Source organism: Culex pipiens, chromosome 2 (assembly GCF_016801865.2).
Source record: "Culex pipiens pallens isolate TS chromosome 2, TS_CPP_V2, whole genome shotgun sequence".
Lineage (NCBI taxonomy): Eukaryota > Metazoa > Arthropoda > Insecta > Diptera > Culicidae > Culex > Culex pipiens.
Window position 1 is genome coordinate 70,733,009 of NC_068938.1, and position 17,638 is coordinate 70,750,646.

The 17,638-nt window shown below is 36.7% G+C and overlaps 1 protein-coding gene and 1 long non-coding RNA gene across 11 annotated transcripts in view; one reads left to right on the forward strand and one right to left on the reverse strand.

Moving 5' to 3' along the window:
* LOC120422628 (ankyrin-3) overlaps window positions 1–17,638 on the forward strand; it is a 143,290-nt gene that overhangs the window by 116,287 nt on the left and 9,365 nt on the right. For 7 of the 10 annotated variants that reach the window (XM_039586159.2, XM_039586165.2, XM_039586134.2 and 4 more), the window contains 4 exons: window positions 46–1,742; window positions 4,002–4,319; window positions 11,471–12,529; window positions 16,638–17,126. In XM_039586159.2, the coding sequence (XP_039442093.1) occupies window positions 46–1,742; window positions 4,002–4,319; window positions 11,471–12,529; window positions 16,638–17,126 (3,563 nt within the window). The remainder of the gene's footprint in view (window positions 1–45; window positions 1,743–4,001; window positions 4,320–11,470; window positions 12,530–16,637; window positions 17,127–17,638) is intronic. The other 3 variants (XM_039586185.2, XM_039586192.2, XM_039586197.2) reach the window with 3 other exon arrangements.
* The window catches only part of LOC128093127 (uncharacterized), a 126,496-nt gene that overhangs the window by 94,358 nt on the left and 14,500 nt on the right, over window positions 1–17,638 (reverse strand). The window lies entirely within an intron of this gene.

A 17,638-nucleotide genomic window follows, 5' to 3' on the forward strand; every position in this document is an offset into this window, starting at 1 on the left:
AGAAGTTTTGATTTGTCATCTAATGTTTGGATATGCTTTTTTCAGACCGGTTATTCTGGAGGTTCCTCACTTTGCTTCGCTGCGCGAAAAGGAGCGCGAGATCATCATCCTGCGGTCGGACAACGGAGAGACCTGGCGGGAGCACACACTGTACGACAGCGAAGAAGCGATCCACGACGTGCTGAACGAAACGTTCAAGGGAGACACGCTGAACTTTTTGGAAGATTTGCACACGAACCGCATTACGCGCATCTTGACGAACGATTTCCCGCACTACTTTGCGATTGTGTCCCGCATTAGGCAGGAAGTGCACGCCATCGGGCCGGAAGGAGGTACCGTGTCGGCCACGGCCGTCCCACTGGTGCAGGCCATCTTCCCCCAGAACGCACTCACGAAGAAGATTCGCGTTGGACTGCAGGCTCAACCGATCGACATGAACATGACGGCCTCTCTGCTGGGTCGAAGTGTGGCCGTTTCTCCGGTGGTCACCGTCGAGCCACGTCGCCGCAAGTTCCACAAGGCAATCACCCTGAGCATGCCGGCTCCGAAGGCGTACAACTCGGGCATGATCAACCAGTACTCGGGCAACGCTCCGACGCTGCGACTGCTCTGCTCGATCACCGGAGGGCAGAACAAGGCCGTCTGGGAGGACGTCACCGGATCGACTCCGTTGACCTTTGTCAACGATTGCGTTTCATTCACAACGACCGTGTCGGCCCGCTTCTGGCTGATGGACTGCCGCAACATCAACGAAGCCACCAAAATGGCCACCGAACTGTACTCGTACATGTCGCACGTCCCGTTCATGGTCAAGTTTGTCGTGTTTGCCAAGCGGGTCGACCAAACCGAAGCCAAGCTGAGCGTGTTCTGTATGACCGACGACAAGGAGGACAAAACCCTCGAACAGCAGGAACACTTTACCGAAATCGCCAAATCCCGCGACATTGAAGTGTGCGAAGGTCGCGTCATCTACCTAGAATTCGCCGGCAACATCATCCCCGTCCTCAAGAGCGGCGAACAACTCTCAATCTCGTTCAACGCGTTCAAGGAGAACCGCCTCACCTTCCCCGTCAAGATCAAGAACAACCTGGATGACCTGCTCGGTCGCATCTCGTTCATGAACGAACCCAAGGTCGCCAAGGGTGAACCATCCTCGACCCCGCTCTGCACCCTCAACTTCACACTGCCCCCAGAAAAGTACGGCCTCGGCGGTGACGAAATGGAAACCGCCTCCGAGTTCGACCAGAGCTCCACCGAGGTGCTCAACTACGACCAGCAGGCCATCGTGAACGCCGCCAACCGCAGCAAAACCCTCAACTTTACCTTCCAAAACGGCGACACCCCGAACGAAATCCACAAAGCCGACATCAAAATCACCGACATCTGCAACCTGCTCGGCCCCGACTGGGTCCTACTCGCCGAAGAGCTCCAAATCTCCCCCAGCGACGTGGACCTCATCAAGCACGAGTACCCGAACGACGAGGCGCAGCAGTCGATCGTGATGCTGCGGCTGTGGCTGCGGCAGGCCGGCAAGGACGCCACTGGGAACGTGCTCGAGCAGGCGCTCATCAAGATTGACCGGCCGGACATTGTGAGCAAGTCCATCACCAACCTGGAGCTGGTGACGGACGAGCGCGAGAAGAAGCTGGCCAAGCAGCAGCTCGGCTCGACGAACGGCATCGACGAGGTCGACCCGGTCAAGATCAACGGGGTGGAGTGCAATGCGAAGGAGTCGTTTGAAGGTAAGGGCAGCTGGGAAATTTATTTTATTTTGGTAATTTTTGAAACGACCATGGGTATTTAATCACGAGTTCTGAAAAACCCAAATTTTGCAACGAGTTGAATACGACTGTTTTTCCGCAATTCTGGAAAACACTTTTTGAATTGTATTTATTCAGTTAAATGTTTGTTTCCCTGCTTCAATATTATTTGCCGTCTTGATACAGTCATGTCCCGGTTTGCTCACCTCGGTTTTGCACTGACCCGGTTATGATTCGTTCAGCTACCTCGGTTAAGCACGGCCCAGTGCTTACAATATGGATAATTTCGCTTTCAAAAGTTATGCAAATTGCACGATCGTTTGATACCCGTATAGTAAAAACTGAATTATTTAGTATTTTTCAAAAGTACATAGTTTTGTGAAAATTTTGAGTATTTCTAAGAAAAATGTTTCCATCGAAATGTATGAAAAATTCCCGATCATTTAATATTTATATTGTAAAAAAAAACTTAAATTTAAGTATTTTTATTCACAAATAATTTTACTGTAGAACTGTATGAAATTTTTTCGATCATTTGATACCCATATTGTAAAAAAGTTTAATGTTTAGTATTTTTCCGAAAATACGTAGTTTTGTGAACATTTTGAGTATTTTCAAAATATCCACCATTTTCGATAAATTTTAAATTTGAAATTCCCGGGATTTGCCGGGAAATTTGTTGAAAATTTACCATTTCCCGGGAATTTTGTAACCCCGGGAAATTGGACGCTCTATTGATACCCACACACATTGCTTTTTTCCTCGAGAAAAAAAATCCGTTTTAAAAAAACAGGAAAAATACGTTTGCTGAAAAAAACTACTTTTTGCAACTTATTATATAAAACTACCATTTTCAATGCTAGCAGTCGTCATTGAGGCTGGTCGACATTCCAATAAAATTGATGCCGATCGGGCAATACATTTAGTAGAAACAAAAAAACTTTTTCTATCCCAACGCATAAATTGTAAATTCTGACGAAATTTGGCTGAAAATTGCATTCGTTAAATAGAATTAGATAATGTAAGGTAGGCAAAAAGTTAAATTCAGGAAGGTTGAACATTTTGTTGGAATAATATTACCTCTTTTTGAATAATTTGACCTATTTGACCTGTGTAAAAATTCTACAGAAACTGATGTCAATTTCATCATTTCCTGATGCAAAATTATAAAAAAAAATACGAAAAAACCTGTCACCATTTCCTGATGTAATATGTATTATCATTTTTTTTCTGGTAGAGAAACAATGATTTATTTTTCTTAAAGGAACACAATACAGAAAAAATAATTCGCGAACATTCGGTAATTTCTGTGTTAAAAAAAATAATCACCTAAACTTTGAGACTGAGCCGATTTCAAAAAAATATTTTTTTTTGCAATTCCGTCGTGAAACTACTTACTTTTCCTGTCATTCTTGAACGTCGAAATAGCCTATTTTTCTGTACCAAAATTAACAGAATCGAATAGCAACACTTTTCAAAATAAATGCTCAAAAGTTCTACTTTTCAGCACTGAAATGGGTGCTGAAAAGTTGAACTTTTCAGCACTTGTTTTGAAAAGTAACACTTTTCAACATTTTTTTGATTTAAATGGTTTATTGACAAAATACATGAAAATTTGACTTAAAATTTCACTCAATGGGTGTTTTTCGGAATTGCAAAAAATGTTGTATGAAAATCGTTGCAAAACATGATTTTTTCAGCACTCTTCGTATTTATCATACTCGGTGAACCTCGTTGGATAAATGTACGACTCGTGCTGAAAAAATCCTCTTTTTGCAACTTGTTGCCTAAACTACTATTTTAGTTCCTGGAAAAAAATATGATGCGTTTAGGAAACAAAAAAAAGGCAAACTTAGGAGGCAGAGTAATTATAATGTTTATAATGTAATAATGTAATATTCAACTACAAAAACTATTTTTAAAATCAAAAAAAAATAAAAGCGGTACAAAGATCTGCGTTTAACGGTGCATATCAACCAGAGCTTTTGCACCCAGATTTTTGTTATAGACATTTTAGTATCTTCAAAACTACGGGTACTATTGAAATATTTTTTTATTCATCCCCTAAAGTACTGTCCACAAAGTAATTTACAACAATGTTTGATTAATTTTACAATCCCGTTATTTAAGGATTGGGTCCGTAAGTTTGAAAATTTTCGAATAAGAAGACAACAACTTCCTTCGTTGCTGTGCACCCTTAAGGGTGTCTCTTATTTAATACAAATAATTCCCCACCTTCAGACTCAACCCACGAACCAGCGGAGGAAAAGCAAGAGCACGAACGGGACGAAAAGACGGTGACCTCCACCACCGTGGTCACCCAACAGGACCCGGCATCCGCCTCGCCCCCAAGTCCCCAGTCCTCGTCCTCGCCGGACAACACCGAAGCGATCCAGCAGATCCGACGGGAAAGTGCAATCCTAGGCATTGGCGGCCAGTCCTCCTCGGCCCGAAAGGACGACGCAACCGGAGACGGTGGAACGCCCCCACCCAGTCCGGCGGAATTCGCCGTCCAGGTTAGTGCGGCGGCGGAACCGGAAGTGGAGATCCAGCAACAGGGTAAGTGTGGCCAAAGTTGAGGTTTTGTTTAATTTTTTTTTTCGACTTTTTTACTCACTTCTCCTTACGACGATTATGACTGCCGAGAGATTAGAGGAATTTTAGTTTTTATTCCTCTTTTTTCTATCCTCTCTTTCTCCTCGGTATCTCTTTCTCTTTTTTCTATCTTTTTTACAACTTTTCTTACACTACTTTTTTGAATTATTATTTTCGTTTGATAGTTTCTTTATAACTCGCTGCCAAAAAATTAGGAGTTATTTTTTGAGTTTGTTTTTGAGTCCCTTCTCGTTTTGTTTTATGTTTTGTGTTTAAGTTTTGTTTTCCTTGCTAAGTTTCACGTTTTGTTTAGTTTTGCAACGTTCCTTTCACGTTCATTTGTCATTCGTTATTCAGTCGTTTCGTGAGTGTTTGTGTGTGTGTGATTGTGAAGGCGTGACTTATTTGAGTTTCGTTGTGTGCGTGAAAACAAGAGTTTCCCTTTAAATTTGTTTAGTTTAGTTTTATTTGTTTACATTTTATAACGAGTTTGCACTACGTTGCGTTTACCAAATCAAAACTTTAGTTTGAGTTTTTAGTGAAGTGAACTATTCTGTCCTAACTTTCTTCAAAGAAATAACCTAAAGAATAGTACTATATTTTGGTTGAAAACAATATAATCAAAACGTTTGTATAGGTCTCTATATAGTTGTGAAATTTTATTACGAAATATATCGTAGTTTATAGGAAATTCTTTATCCCCTTACTCCTGTTCTGAAGGTAAATAGAAACTCAAAAAAGTTGTACAAAATCTCGTTAGAACCCTATTTATGTAAATTATACCTCAAAATACTTCTAAAAAAAATAAGGAAACAAATATCTGGGATAAATGTGCCTCTCTCAAAATTTTCCCCTCTACACAAATTTGGCTGGGTTGTGGGTCTCTAAAATCAAAAGTTTCACTCAAAAAGGTCTATTATTCACAATTAGGTTGCACAGTTCTTCCGTCTTTGAATTGGTTTTCTGTTTTCTTGTTTTTATGTTTGTTTTTTGTTCTTCTATATCTGTTTCTTCGGTTTACTCTAAAAAAACAAACCAAACTATTCTGTTTTCTATTGTGATGATGCCCGCTCATCACCATAAGCCGCAGCTACACACAAACACAATAATCATACACCGCATATCATAACTGATTTGATTTGTTCGTGTGTGGCAGGGTCGCGATTGCGCGTTGTGCCAGTTGGGGTTCGAATAATAATGCAACCATGAACTAAAATGTCTATAATTGAATAAGAACAACGTTTTCCGGCTTCATTTAAAAAGTGCCAAAAAAACACAAAAAAAATTGCGTCACGTAATAAAATAACGCTCCCTCAGCAACTATTGGAACCTTTTCCAATGATAAAAAAATTCCAGTTGTTAAAAAATCGATTATTCGATGAAAAATATTTTCAAGATTTTAGAATCAAATCTATCATTCGAAATGATTCAACAATAGTCATCAAAGACGTTTTCGAAAACTATGTTTGAGTAATTCGTCTAAATTTCGCTATCATTTTTTCAAGAGATTTTTATTTTTGTTTTTATTTATTTCGAAGAAATTTTGTCCATGCACTTCCAAGTCAAATAAAGCAATTTTGCATCATTAGTTTTCAATGAATATTCGAAAAAATGTATCTTGAAGAAATATTTTCTTATGAATGTCTTCGACAAGTTGTACGATTTGGACTTTTCAGAAAAAAAAGATACACGAAAATAATTGGTTTTGTTTGTTTTAATACAGGGGTGACCAAAGTATGGCCCGCGGGCCAAACGTGGCCCGCGAGGTGATTTTTTTTGGCCCGCGGACCCATTTTGAATAATCATGTAAAATTGCCCGCTGATCACTTGTAAAGTGATTTTAAACAAAACGAAATTTTGTTTTTTATGACCGACGTTTCGATATATATATAATATCATTTTCAAGGGTTTTACAAACAAGACATAATACATGATTAAATTAAAACATACATTAATTACACAAAGCGAACAAAAAAAAATCTTACCAAAAATGGTTCGTCGTTTTGTATCGAACGTCGGGCAAAAAAAACAAAATTTCGTTTTACTTGCTGCTGGGACTGATAAGCCGAGAGCTAAATTTGAGTTTTTTTTTTTTGAAATTCAGGCTTTCAGGATTTAGGCAGATTAAATTGTGAAATCGGAAGAAATATGGTTGTTGCAAGTATTTTACAAAGCTTTTTTCGACAACCATCCCCTCGCCCATTATTAAAAATTGACTCGAAAAATCACGGGCAAAAATATTTTTTCAAAAAATCTCTAAATATCCCTAGAAATTTGAGTGCAATCAGCTGAAATCAATTAAAAATGCATTCCTCTGCGTTTAGAATAGTTTTGAGCATGTTCTGGTACACAAAAAAATGATTTTAGGGAATTTTCGATGAATAAATGAGCAGTTCTCTACGGAATTGGTCTTTTTTCTTTAATTTTATTTTTTTGTATTTTTTAATCCGGCTGAAACTTTTTTGGTGCCTTCGGTATGCCCAAAGAAGCCATTTTGCATCATTAGTTTGTCCATATAATTTTCCATACAAATTTGGCAGCTGTCCATACAAAAATGATATGTGAATATAATTTTTTTATTTTTTGAATGTTTTAGAAGACATAAAATGCCAACTTTTCAGAAATTTCCAGAATGGGCAAAAAATCTTTGACCGAGTTATGATTTTTTGAATCAATTCAGATTTTTTCAAAAAATCGAAATATTGGTCGCAAAAATTTTTCAACTTCATTTTTCGATGTAAAATCGAATTTGCAATCAAAAAGTACTTTAGTGAATTTTTGATAAAGTGCACCGTTTTCAAGTTATAAACATTTTTAGGTAACTTTTTTGAAAAAAGTCACAGTTTTTCATTTTTTTAAATTAGTGCCCATGTTTGCCCACCTTTGAAAAAAATATTTTTGAAGAGCTGAGAAAATTCTCTATATTTTGCTTTATTGAACTTTGTTGATACGACTTATAGTTGCTGAGATATTGCCATGCAAAGGTTAAAAAACAGGAAAATTGATGTTTTCTATGTCTCACCCAAACAACCCGCCATTTTCTAATGTCGATTTCTCAGCAACTATAAATCCGATTTGCAATGTTAAAACATGAAACATTCGTGAAATTTTCCGATCTTTTCGAAAAAAATATTTTCAAAAATTTAAAATCTAGACTAACATTTCAAACGGGCCAAACATTCAATTTTACGCCCATTTAAAATGTTAGTCTTGATTTAAAATTTTAGAAAATATTTTTTTCGAAAAGATCGGAAAATTTAACGAATGTTTCATGTATTAACATTGAAAATCGGATTTATAGTTGCTGAGAAATCGACATTAGAAAATGGCGGGTTGTTTGAGTGAGACTTAGAAAACATCAATTTTCCTGTTTTTTAACCTTTGCATGGCAATATCTCAGCAACTATGGGTCGTATCAACAAAGTTCAATAAAGCAAAATATAGAGAATTTTCTCAGCTCTTCAAAAATATTTTTTTCAAAGGTGGACAAACATGGCCACTAAATTAAAAAAATGAAAAACTGAGACTATTTTCAAAAAAGTTACCTAAAAATGGTTATAACTTGAAAACGGTGCTCTTTATGAAAAATTCACTTAAGTACTTTTTGATTGCAAATTCGATTTTACATCGAAAAATGAAGTTGAAAAATTTTGCGACCAATATTTAGATTTTTTGAAAAAATCTGAATTGATTCAAAAAATCATAACTCGGTCAAAGATTTTTTGCCCATTCTGGAAATTTCTGAAAAGTTGGCATTTTATGTCCTCTAAAACATATAAAAAAAATTGTGTTTTTTTGCAAATCAAGTTTTAGTGACAAAAAGTTAAATTAAAAATCACCAAAATTTTTTTTACCGTGTATCATTTTTTTTCAGTGTAGTCCATATCCATACCTACAACTTTGCCCAAGACACCAAATCGATGAAAAAATTCCTTCAAAAGATACAGATTTTTGAAGTTTCTTATATCATTTTTGTATGGACAGCTGCCAAATTTGTATGGAAAATTATATGGACAAACTAATGATGCAAAATGGCTTCTTTGGGCATACCGAAGGTACCAAAAAAGTTTCAGCCGGATTAAAAAATACAAAAAAAATCGAATGAACGAAATCTCAGAGAATTGCTCAAATGTTTTTTCGCTAAAATGTTTTTTGTCGAATCTTGTAATTGTAAAATTTTATTGAAAACACAAGTAAATTCAGACAAAAACATTTTTTTTTCAAATACCTGAAACAATAAAATCAACAATACCTATAGAAAACAGCCATATTATGTTTTCTATTATTTTCAAGTAAAGAAAACTTTGAAAAAATACAAAAAAATAAAAACTTCAGCTGATAGATGTATTTTCTAGCCTTATAAATTAAAATAACACAATTTGTTTTTTTTATATCTCATTTGGCCCGCAAGCTCATTTGAGCTTCAAATTTGGCCCGGCCTCCAAAAACTTTGAGCACCCCTGTTTTAATATCATTAAAAGTTGAAACCCCAAAGTACATTTTTTTTTAATTTCTTAGATTCCGAGATAGATTGTTTTTCGTTTAATATTAAAATTCAGTCTGCAAAGACGGTGTGATTGTCTTTTAAAAAAGAAAATAAAAAAAAATAAAAAAATATATATATTTTTAGGAAACTAAAAAAGGGCATCTTTTGCGACAGATGTATGTATGTATGATCTCCATACCCGCAGGCAACTTGGTTCTGGAATCGAATGTGAGCGCTAGGTGAACAATTCGATCATCTTTTACTCCATAATCTGTACACCTGTAAGTTTTTTTTTTGCACGAATTTCAGTGCAATTTTAGTTTTTAACCCCCATTCCCTCCCCAAGCACCGGAAATTTGTAGCGGTTGTAGGGACACTTCGTATAGACGCCCTTGCTCCCATAACGTTACTAAAAGCATCTTTTGGTGGTGCAAAATCTGGCAACGGAATTATGATTTTCGGAAAAAAAGATTTTTGAATCTAAAAAAAATCTAAAATACATTTATTATACTATAATAAACTAAATTAAAAAAAAATAGGCATTTTTGGGCTTTAATTTTTTTGATTTCAGTTTTTTGCAATTTTAAAAAGTACTTTAAAAAATACATTTTTTTTAAACAGCTGAAATTTTTTCATGCGATTATAATTACTAGAACTTGTTGATCGGACTGTGCTTGTTGAGAAACAACCTCTTCAAGTTTAAATATTGTGAAAAATTAGCTTTTCTCAGTGTAACTTGAAAACCCTAGTTTTTCAACTTCAATGGGTTATCTCTAACACTATTAATTTGATTTTTTCATTTTATTTTTTTTTAGAAACAACTTTTTGAATGGGTTAAGGGCGCACATCAACCAAGGAAGTTGTTATCTTCTTATTACAAAATTGTCAAACTTACGGACCCAAACCTGCAACAGTGTGATTGTGAAAATAATCAAATTTTGTTTGTAAATTAGTTGGTAGATAATAATTTAGGAAACGCTTAAAAAATTAAAAAACGATAGTTCCCGTCGTTTTGAAGATACTAAAAGGTCTGTAACGGAAATCTTGGTGCAAAAGCTCTGGTTGATGTGCACCGTTAAAACACGTATTTTGGTCATTTCAAAGTTTCAGGCTAGTTCAAAAAAATTTAATCATTTTTATTGAAAAGAGCAGAAAATTTGACAAAATTTTCATTTTTCAACATTGAAAATCGAACCAATCATTTCAGAGATATCGCGAGTTGAAAAATAAGGGGTGACTCGGAGAATTTGTTTTTGCAGGGGTTCTTTTTCTTCATAAATTATTTTTGAATTGCAATAAAAAATGTTTTTTTTATTCGAAAAAAATACCTTAACATGTCAATAATTTGGAAACAATGCCTTTTTATCCCCTTAAAATAAATTTAAAAAAATCTAGAAAATTCAAAATTGAGTATTTTGAGAATTAAACTTTTTGTAAAAAAAAGTTAAATCTAAAAAATGTGCTTTCCGTGTGTTTTTTTTATGAAAAGTCCAAATCTGACCTTCAAAAATCCTCATGGCCCAGTTTTTTTCTCAGGTCATGGTCATACCTTTAACAGATAAAAAATTACGTTTTCAAAATATTGTAAAAATTGTTTTTAACATTAAAAATCGGACCGATAGTCGCCGAGCTAACATCAGTTTAAAACTAAAAGCCTATTTGGAAACACTCAGACATTTTTTTTCGATTTTATTTATTATCAGTAATAATTCATTGCAAATATTACCACAAAACATTGTCCAAATTTCAAAGTCCATAACTATATGGTAGAGAATTTTCTCGAATATTGGAAAAACAAAATTCGTTTGCAAATCAAGTGTTACTTTAAATAATGACGTTTTTTTTAAGTGCATTTGCAATATTTTTGCAAACTAAGAAAATAATCTTCTTGATTTTTATCCAGCTTCTGATGTGATATGTTGTCCCCAAAAATAATTCAAAAATTTAGACATAACATTTTTTGTGAATTTCTACTCTGACCAAAGTCAAGAAGTAAACAACAAAAAATTCAAAATAATTTTGAACTGGTCATATCAGGAATAATCATTATTTGATGTTATCAAATGATTAACCGTCTATGTGTACAGAAATTATGTTTTCTTGAAAAAAAATGCCCTCTAATTTTTCGGGCCAATCTTGAATAACTTTTCTGGAGACACCAAATCGTTCAGAAAATCTTTTGGCAGGATAAAGATTTTAGAATAGCTACATTTTTTATGGACAGCTGCCAATTGTATTGTATGGAATCTCGTACGAACAAACTAATGTATTGTATGGAATCTCGTACGAACAAACTAATGATACAAAATGCCAAAACCAAAACCAAAACCAAAACAACCAATCAGATCTACCAGAACCTGCCACCACTGCGCGATCGCTCCCCTCTAATCATGTCTTGAATTGTCATCTTTTTTGTATACTAATCAAAAATCGAACCTTTCGGAAAACCCCGAAAACCACCCACCAACCACCACCACACAAATCGTCCGAATCCACCAATCGACCACCAACCAACCGCTTGCGTTCTCATCTCAACCCGATCCGAACTCGACGACACTCGCACGAACTCCCCGCAACAAATCAAAAATCATATCTGCACCCGTTTTCGTTCGTATGTCCGATCGTCCAGAACCCATCGTTGAGGACGTGTCGCAGATCATCCAGGCCGCGATCGCCGAGCACGACACGACCGGAGATGACGATGAGTTCGAGGAGGCGATTCAGGAGCCGGTTGTCCACCGGATTACGGTACAAAAGCCGTCCTTTGAGGCGGTCGGAAGCGACGAGGAAGAGTATGGCGGCGAAGAGGAGGAGGAGGAAGGGGATGGGGATGATGATTCGGAGGACTTTGAACAGCTGGACCTGGAGACGGACAAGAGCGGCAAGGTGAAGACGATCAAGAAGCACTCCAAGGTGAACATCAAGATCAACAAGCAGCTCGCGCAGAGGCCCACCGTCGAAGATATTGAGTGGGAGGTGACACCGACGGCGTCGGCGACGGCCGCCGATCAGGAGGTTGAAGTCGTGACGAAGGAGATCTCGTCGGTGAATTTGGAGGACGTCTCGAACGATCGGAGGTACAGCTTGGACAAGATGGAACCGACCTCACCGGCGTCACTTCGGGTAGATCGAATGTTTGAAAAGTCCTTCTCGACGCCGGGCGAAGATCAGCAGAAGGCCGAACAGATCGTGATGATCTCGTCGGACAACAACATCTCCGAAGTGGCGGCCGACTACTCGGGCGATATCGATGAGTTCATCTTCGTGCAAACCTCGCCGGAGAATTACGCCAAGATGGAGAAGGAACAGAACTTGACGGACGAGGACGACAACAGCAATCTGGTGATCATAACCGAGGAACACTACGACTACGAGCTGGAAACGGACGACGACGATCGGCGATCGAGTGTGATCGATCAGTCCTCGCCGCAGGACGACGACGACGATTCCCCGCAAAAGTTCATCATTGGTGGAACGAGCAGCTCGGAAGACGAGGAACGACTCATCGGAAGTGACGAACAGCACCGGCGCCGAGATCTGGCCCTGAACCCAACCGTTCCGGAGTGCACAACGCCGTCGATCCTGATCACGCAACCCGGCGCCACCGAAGGTACCGCAAGCTGTTCGAGCGGATCGGACGTCGCACTGCACGAAACTGGTGGCGAACTCAGTGATGACGATGAAACAGGTAACTTCATCCCAGATGACTCTAGTCTGTCTCTCTCTCTTTCTTTCCCAACCTTTAAAAAAATCCTCACGTGACCATTTTACTACCCCCGGTGTTAGGTTCTCTGTCATAAATCCATTAAAAAAAACTCTCGAAAAAGATCGCGGGAAATCTCGCGAGATTCAGTTCCTGAATCTGTTTTATTGTACAAAACAGCCGCTTTTTATGCTCTCTTTTACTTTCTTTGGTTTTCGCCTTTTCTTTCCAAACTGTCTAACTTTGGTTTCTAGATTAAGTTTTACCCTTTTAACGTTTTGGTTATCTCCATCGATGTTTCGGTTCTTCTCTCACCTGGGTATTTAAGAGACCTACTAATCAATATTTACTCGAAAATGAAATTCAAAAGCTTATTTGGTATTGGTATAATAAGCTGCTTTTTTAACTAAATTAAACAGCTTCAATTATGGAAAACATACACAAAGAAACAACTTCCGAAAAAGCATTGTCGCTACAGAGCAGAGACGGACCTTGAGACGGACTCGATTCAATGTTTCATTTATCTAGAGTGAACTTCTCTCACCCACGAAATTGAGAGGAGGTGACACACGATAAAGAAAATCTCTTGAACTGTCCCAAAAGTTGTCTTTGAGTCTGCGATTTTTTCGTTAATCGAAAAGTGACAAGAAATTTTCAGCAAATTTACAATCAAAATTGAGACACCTCCGGAATAAAAAAAAATGTGAGCTCTTTCAAATTTTTCTTTTAGTATCAGAAGAAACTCCTTTGATGAGAGAGAGAAAAATGAAAGAAAGAGCATGATTTGCCTTCAAGTCTCGCGGCTGTTTGAGTGTCGCGCTCGGCATTCGTTCGAAAAAAAAAACGTTCGTTTCTGGCAGGCGCGCTCAGTCAGCATTCAACGATCGAGTCGGTGATGATTGGTCGGTGGTCATTGACCGTTCCCCTTTTGAGCATTGTTTTATCATTCATTTCTAGAGTCTTAGGCAAGATCCTGTCAAAATATTGGCCACTCCGAATGAATCGCATGGCCGTTTTTAAGTGATTCTAAATAAATTGTTCTTAGAATCGGTATTAGAAATACCTGGAGTGGCCATATTTGGACAGGATTTTGTCTACACGCAGAAAAAAGTTTTGTAGAATCAGCCTGTACGAGGTTTGAATCAACAATTTTTTTGTTGAATATAATCAACAAAAAAATTGCGTTGAAACAAACCTTGATTTTCTAAATTCCACAAAATTCTTTTGTTGTTTTGAAAAAGCTGCTTTGACGTTTAGCGTTTTTTTTTTTCATAAAATTATTTTTATTAGGTCCTTTTCGGTACTGGGACCTGGTTAGGACCGAGTCGGCTTTTGTAATTACATTTGACTTAATAATTACAGAGGATCTTGTGGACGTTTAGCGTTGATTCAATGAAAATCATGATTTTCAAATCAACAAAACGTTTTGTTGATTCAAATATGCCTTATTTTTCTGCGTGTAGGATATTTGAAATTGGTTGTAGAGTAAATATTTGGCTGATTCCACGGGGTTTGAAATGACTTATGGCCGTTTTAGTTGTTTTTCTTGGAAACCGGTATCTAGGGTGGCCACTCTAGTCGAGAAATTAGGAAAGTCGGAAAAAGTCACTTAATACTTTTTTACTAACTTACTTTAAAGTTAAGGTTTTTTTTTCAATTTCGATTTATTTTAGAATTAAATTTTCAGTCTTAATTTGAATTATTGAGCAGTTCTCAGATTTCGGTCATACGATTTTTTTTTGTATTTTTCAATCCCATTGAAACTTTTTTGGTGCCTTCGGTATGCCCAAACAAGCCATTTTAAATCATTAGTTTGTCCATATAATTTTCCATACAAATTCGGCAGCTGTCCATACAAAAATAATATATATGAAAATTCAAAAATATGTATCTTTTGAAGGAATTTTTTGATCGATTTGGTGTTTTCGGCAAAGTTGTAGGTATGGATAAGGACTACACTGAAAGAAATAATACACGGTAAAAACATTTTTGGTGATTTTTAATTTCACTTTTTGTCACTAAAACTTGATTTGCAAAAAAACACTGTTTTTATTATTTTTATTTTTAAATATGTTTTAGGAAAATTTGATTTTACATCGAAAAATTAAGTATCATTTTTTTCCAGTGTTGTCCATATCCATACCTACAACTTTGCCCAAGACACCAAATCGATCAAAAATTCCTTCAAAAGATACAGATTTTTGAATTTTTATACATCATTTTTGTATGGACAGCTGCCAAATTTGTATGGACAATTATATGGACAAACTAATGATGCAAAATGGCTTCTTTGGGCATACCAAAAGCACCACAAAAGTTTCAGTCGGATTAAAAAATACAAAAATTAAAATTTCAAGAAAAGACCGATTTCGTAGAGAATTGCTCTATTAAGACATTAAAAATCTTTATAAATATTGGATGCATTTGACACCGATTTTCATTTAAAAAATTATAAATCATTTGTTTTTTGTTTATCAAAAAGAAGTAACATCTAACTTAAAACAACAACAAAATAAATAAAAACTTATATAAAAATAGAGCACAATTTTGAAGATTATGGCCAGCGTAAAGTTATGATTCTGGTTCATTTTGTCACATTGATTGAATATTTGTTAAAAAGATTCCAACTTGAGTTTGGCAATGATTTTTTTGTGGCAAATATTTTAAATTTTTCCAACTAAATTCATTTAGTCATACATTTTTTTTCAGATGTTTCCTGCCGTTCTACGCATAATTATCCCATGTTCAAAAAGTGCAACTGAGAAAAACGCGATTGAAATTTGACGACCGATTTCTGTGTTTCTACGCATAGTTGTCGCGTGGGTTCCTATTCGCCCTATGTGTCCCTAATCGCCCCAGTTAGCAGTTTAGCACCCTTATTTGTGATTATCTTGCTATACAACAGGTAAACGAGACATAATGCTTAGTAAAACTAATGATTCCGTGTAAGAAAATACTTGGTGGGACAATTATGCGTAGAACTTTAACGATGGGACAAGCAGACTTGGTGTTGTTTTTAATGAGCTTCCGAACAAAGTACCAGATTTTATGTGTTTTCTTAAAGTACACATCAAACTAACCTTAAAAATGTCATAAAGTCAAAATCGTCCAAAACTGACATGGGACAACTATGCGTAGAACGCCAGTTTCCCTTGAACTTTTTTTTTGTGAGTATGGGTAAATTACTTTTGATAAAATTTGATTTTTAGTTATCGAAAACGTTAAATATCGTATAAAATCCAATCGTTGTTCGTTCTGAATGAAACAATGGAAACACTTTTCACACATGAAAAAGAAATAAATTGCAAAAAAATAATTCCAAGATGTTTTGGGAAATTGCAAATATGTTTAAAAAATTTGTCTCTCAAACATTTCGCATAAAATAGATGGTAAAACATGGAATCTTATCAAACTGAATTTTACGTTGAAAAAAATAAAATAAAATAAAACAGTTAATACTGACAACATGACACTTTTTTTATAAAATTATTTTTAATAGGTCCTTTTCGGTACTAGGACCTGGTTAGGACCGATTCGGCTTTTATATTTAAATTTTTCTTAAAGCTAAGTGTAATTACAGAGGATCTTGCTGACAACTAGATAAATTAACATTGAGTCAAAAAGTCAAATTCAAAATTTACAATTTTTAAAAGGATTGCCAAGCTCCATTCTAACATTTATTGGACCAATTCCTTTTTTGATGAGCAGTTATTATACATTTTTGAATTAAACTGTTTGGATATAACAAAGGCTAGAAAATATGTTTTTCACTAAACGATGATTTTTTTAGCAACTCAATTATAAATACATAAAATTATCATTTCAGAATAAATGAACTAGCTAAAATATGCTTTTAATTTTTCGTAACTCAAATGTTAAAAACATTTCAAATTATAAAGTCAAATAAAGTCAATTCATGTTAAAAAATTATCAGGTATTGTTAAATGTTATGATTCCGTTTAGAAACTTTCTTACCAAAACTTTTTCTTCCAAACCCCCCGCAACTGTAATTTTTTCAAAGAAGCAAACTTTTATAATATCGTCCCTTTATCGGCCCATTCCTACCCCAACCGTGTTGTTCCCCAATTCAAAGGTAAAGTCACCTCTGGCCAACCAGTAGAAGCTACGAACCAAATGCAGTGCACCTCCGACGACCAGCAACAAAAAGAGTTGGAGTCGACCTCAAAGAATCCCGTTGAAGAATCCGTTCCGACTCCGACTGCTTCCGAGGCAGACTTTATCATGTTGGAGAACAATTTCATGACCCAGGTCGTCGCCCAAGAAGAAGAAGAAAATAAACAAGAACCGGAGGAAGCGATCAAATCGCTAGAACTGAACGGCGACGCAAGCTCGCCGCGCAAACTGCCGGTCGAGTGTGAAGATCTGTTGGATCTGCTGGAGGACGAACAGGAGCCGGACAACCTGAACGAACAAGAGGACGAAGATTCGACCTCGGTGCGCATGACGGAGGACGAAGAAAGCACCACCACCAGTCTGCCGGTGGCCTCCACAATTTCAACCGCGACAAAAACTGGTGGCGGATCAGTCGTCGAACAAACGGTGGTGGTCAATCAGAGCGATAGTATGTAGAACTTCACGCAACACTCTTGTTTGCCTCAAACTGTTTCCCCCTTTCTTAAAAAAAGTGTCTTGATTCTACTTCTACCTAGAAATTCCTTCTTCTTGTGCTCTCTTCCTCTCTGTCTTTCTGTCTGTTTGTCCTGTTTTTCGCTACACAACAAAATTTTCTGTGACAATTTCTCAAATTTGCACAATCGAAAAGAATCCTGCCGAATGTTGTTGAAAAGTTGTTCTCCTCTAGTTGTGGCACAACATTACTAACCCCACAACATTAAGCCCATTTCGGGTCAAACGACCTGTCTCAGCTCAAACAACTTCCCCAATCCCCTCAAAACATCATGTATTCCTTCTTTGCCTTTATATCTGTAATTGTACATTTTATGTTTCATATACTTAACATATTACATCCCTTTTTGGTTGTTGGTACATCTTTCTTTGCTGCTTCTCGAAACTGCTAAAACAAACCGCGTTTCCGATAGTGCTGTTACAAGTCGCTTTTACTAATACCAGTGA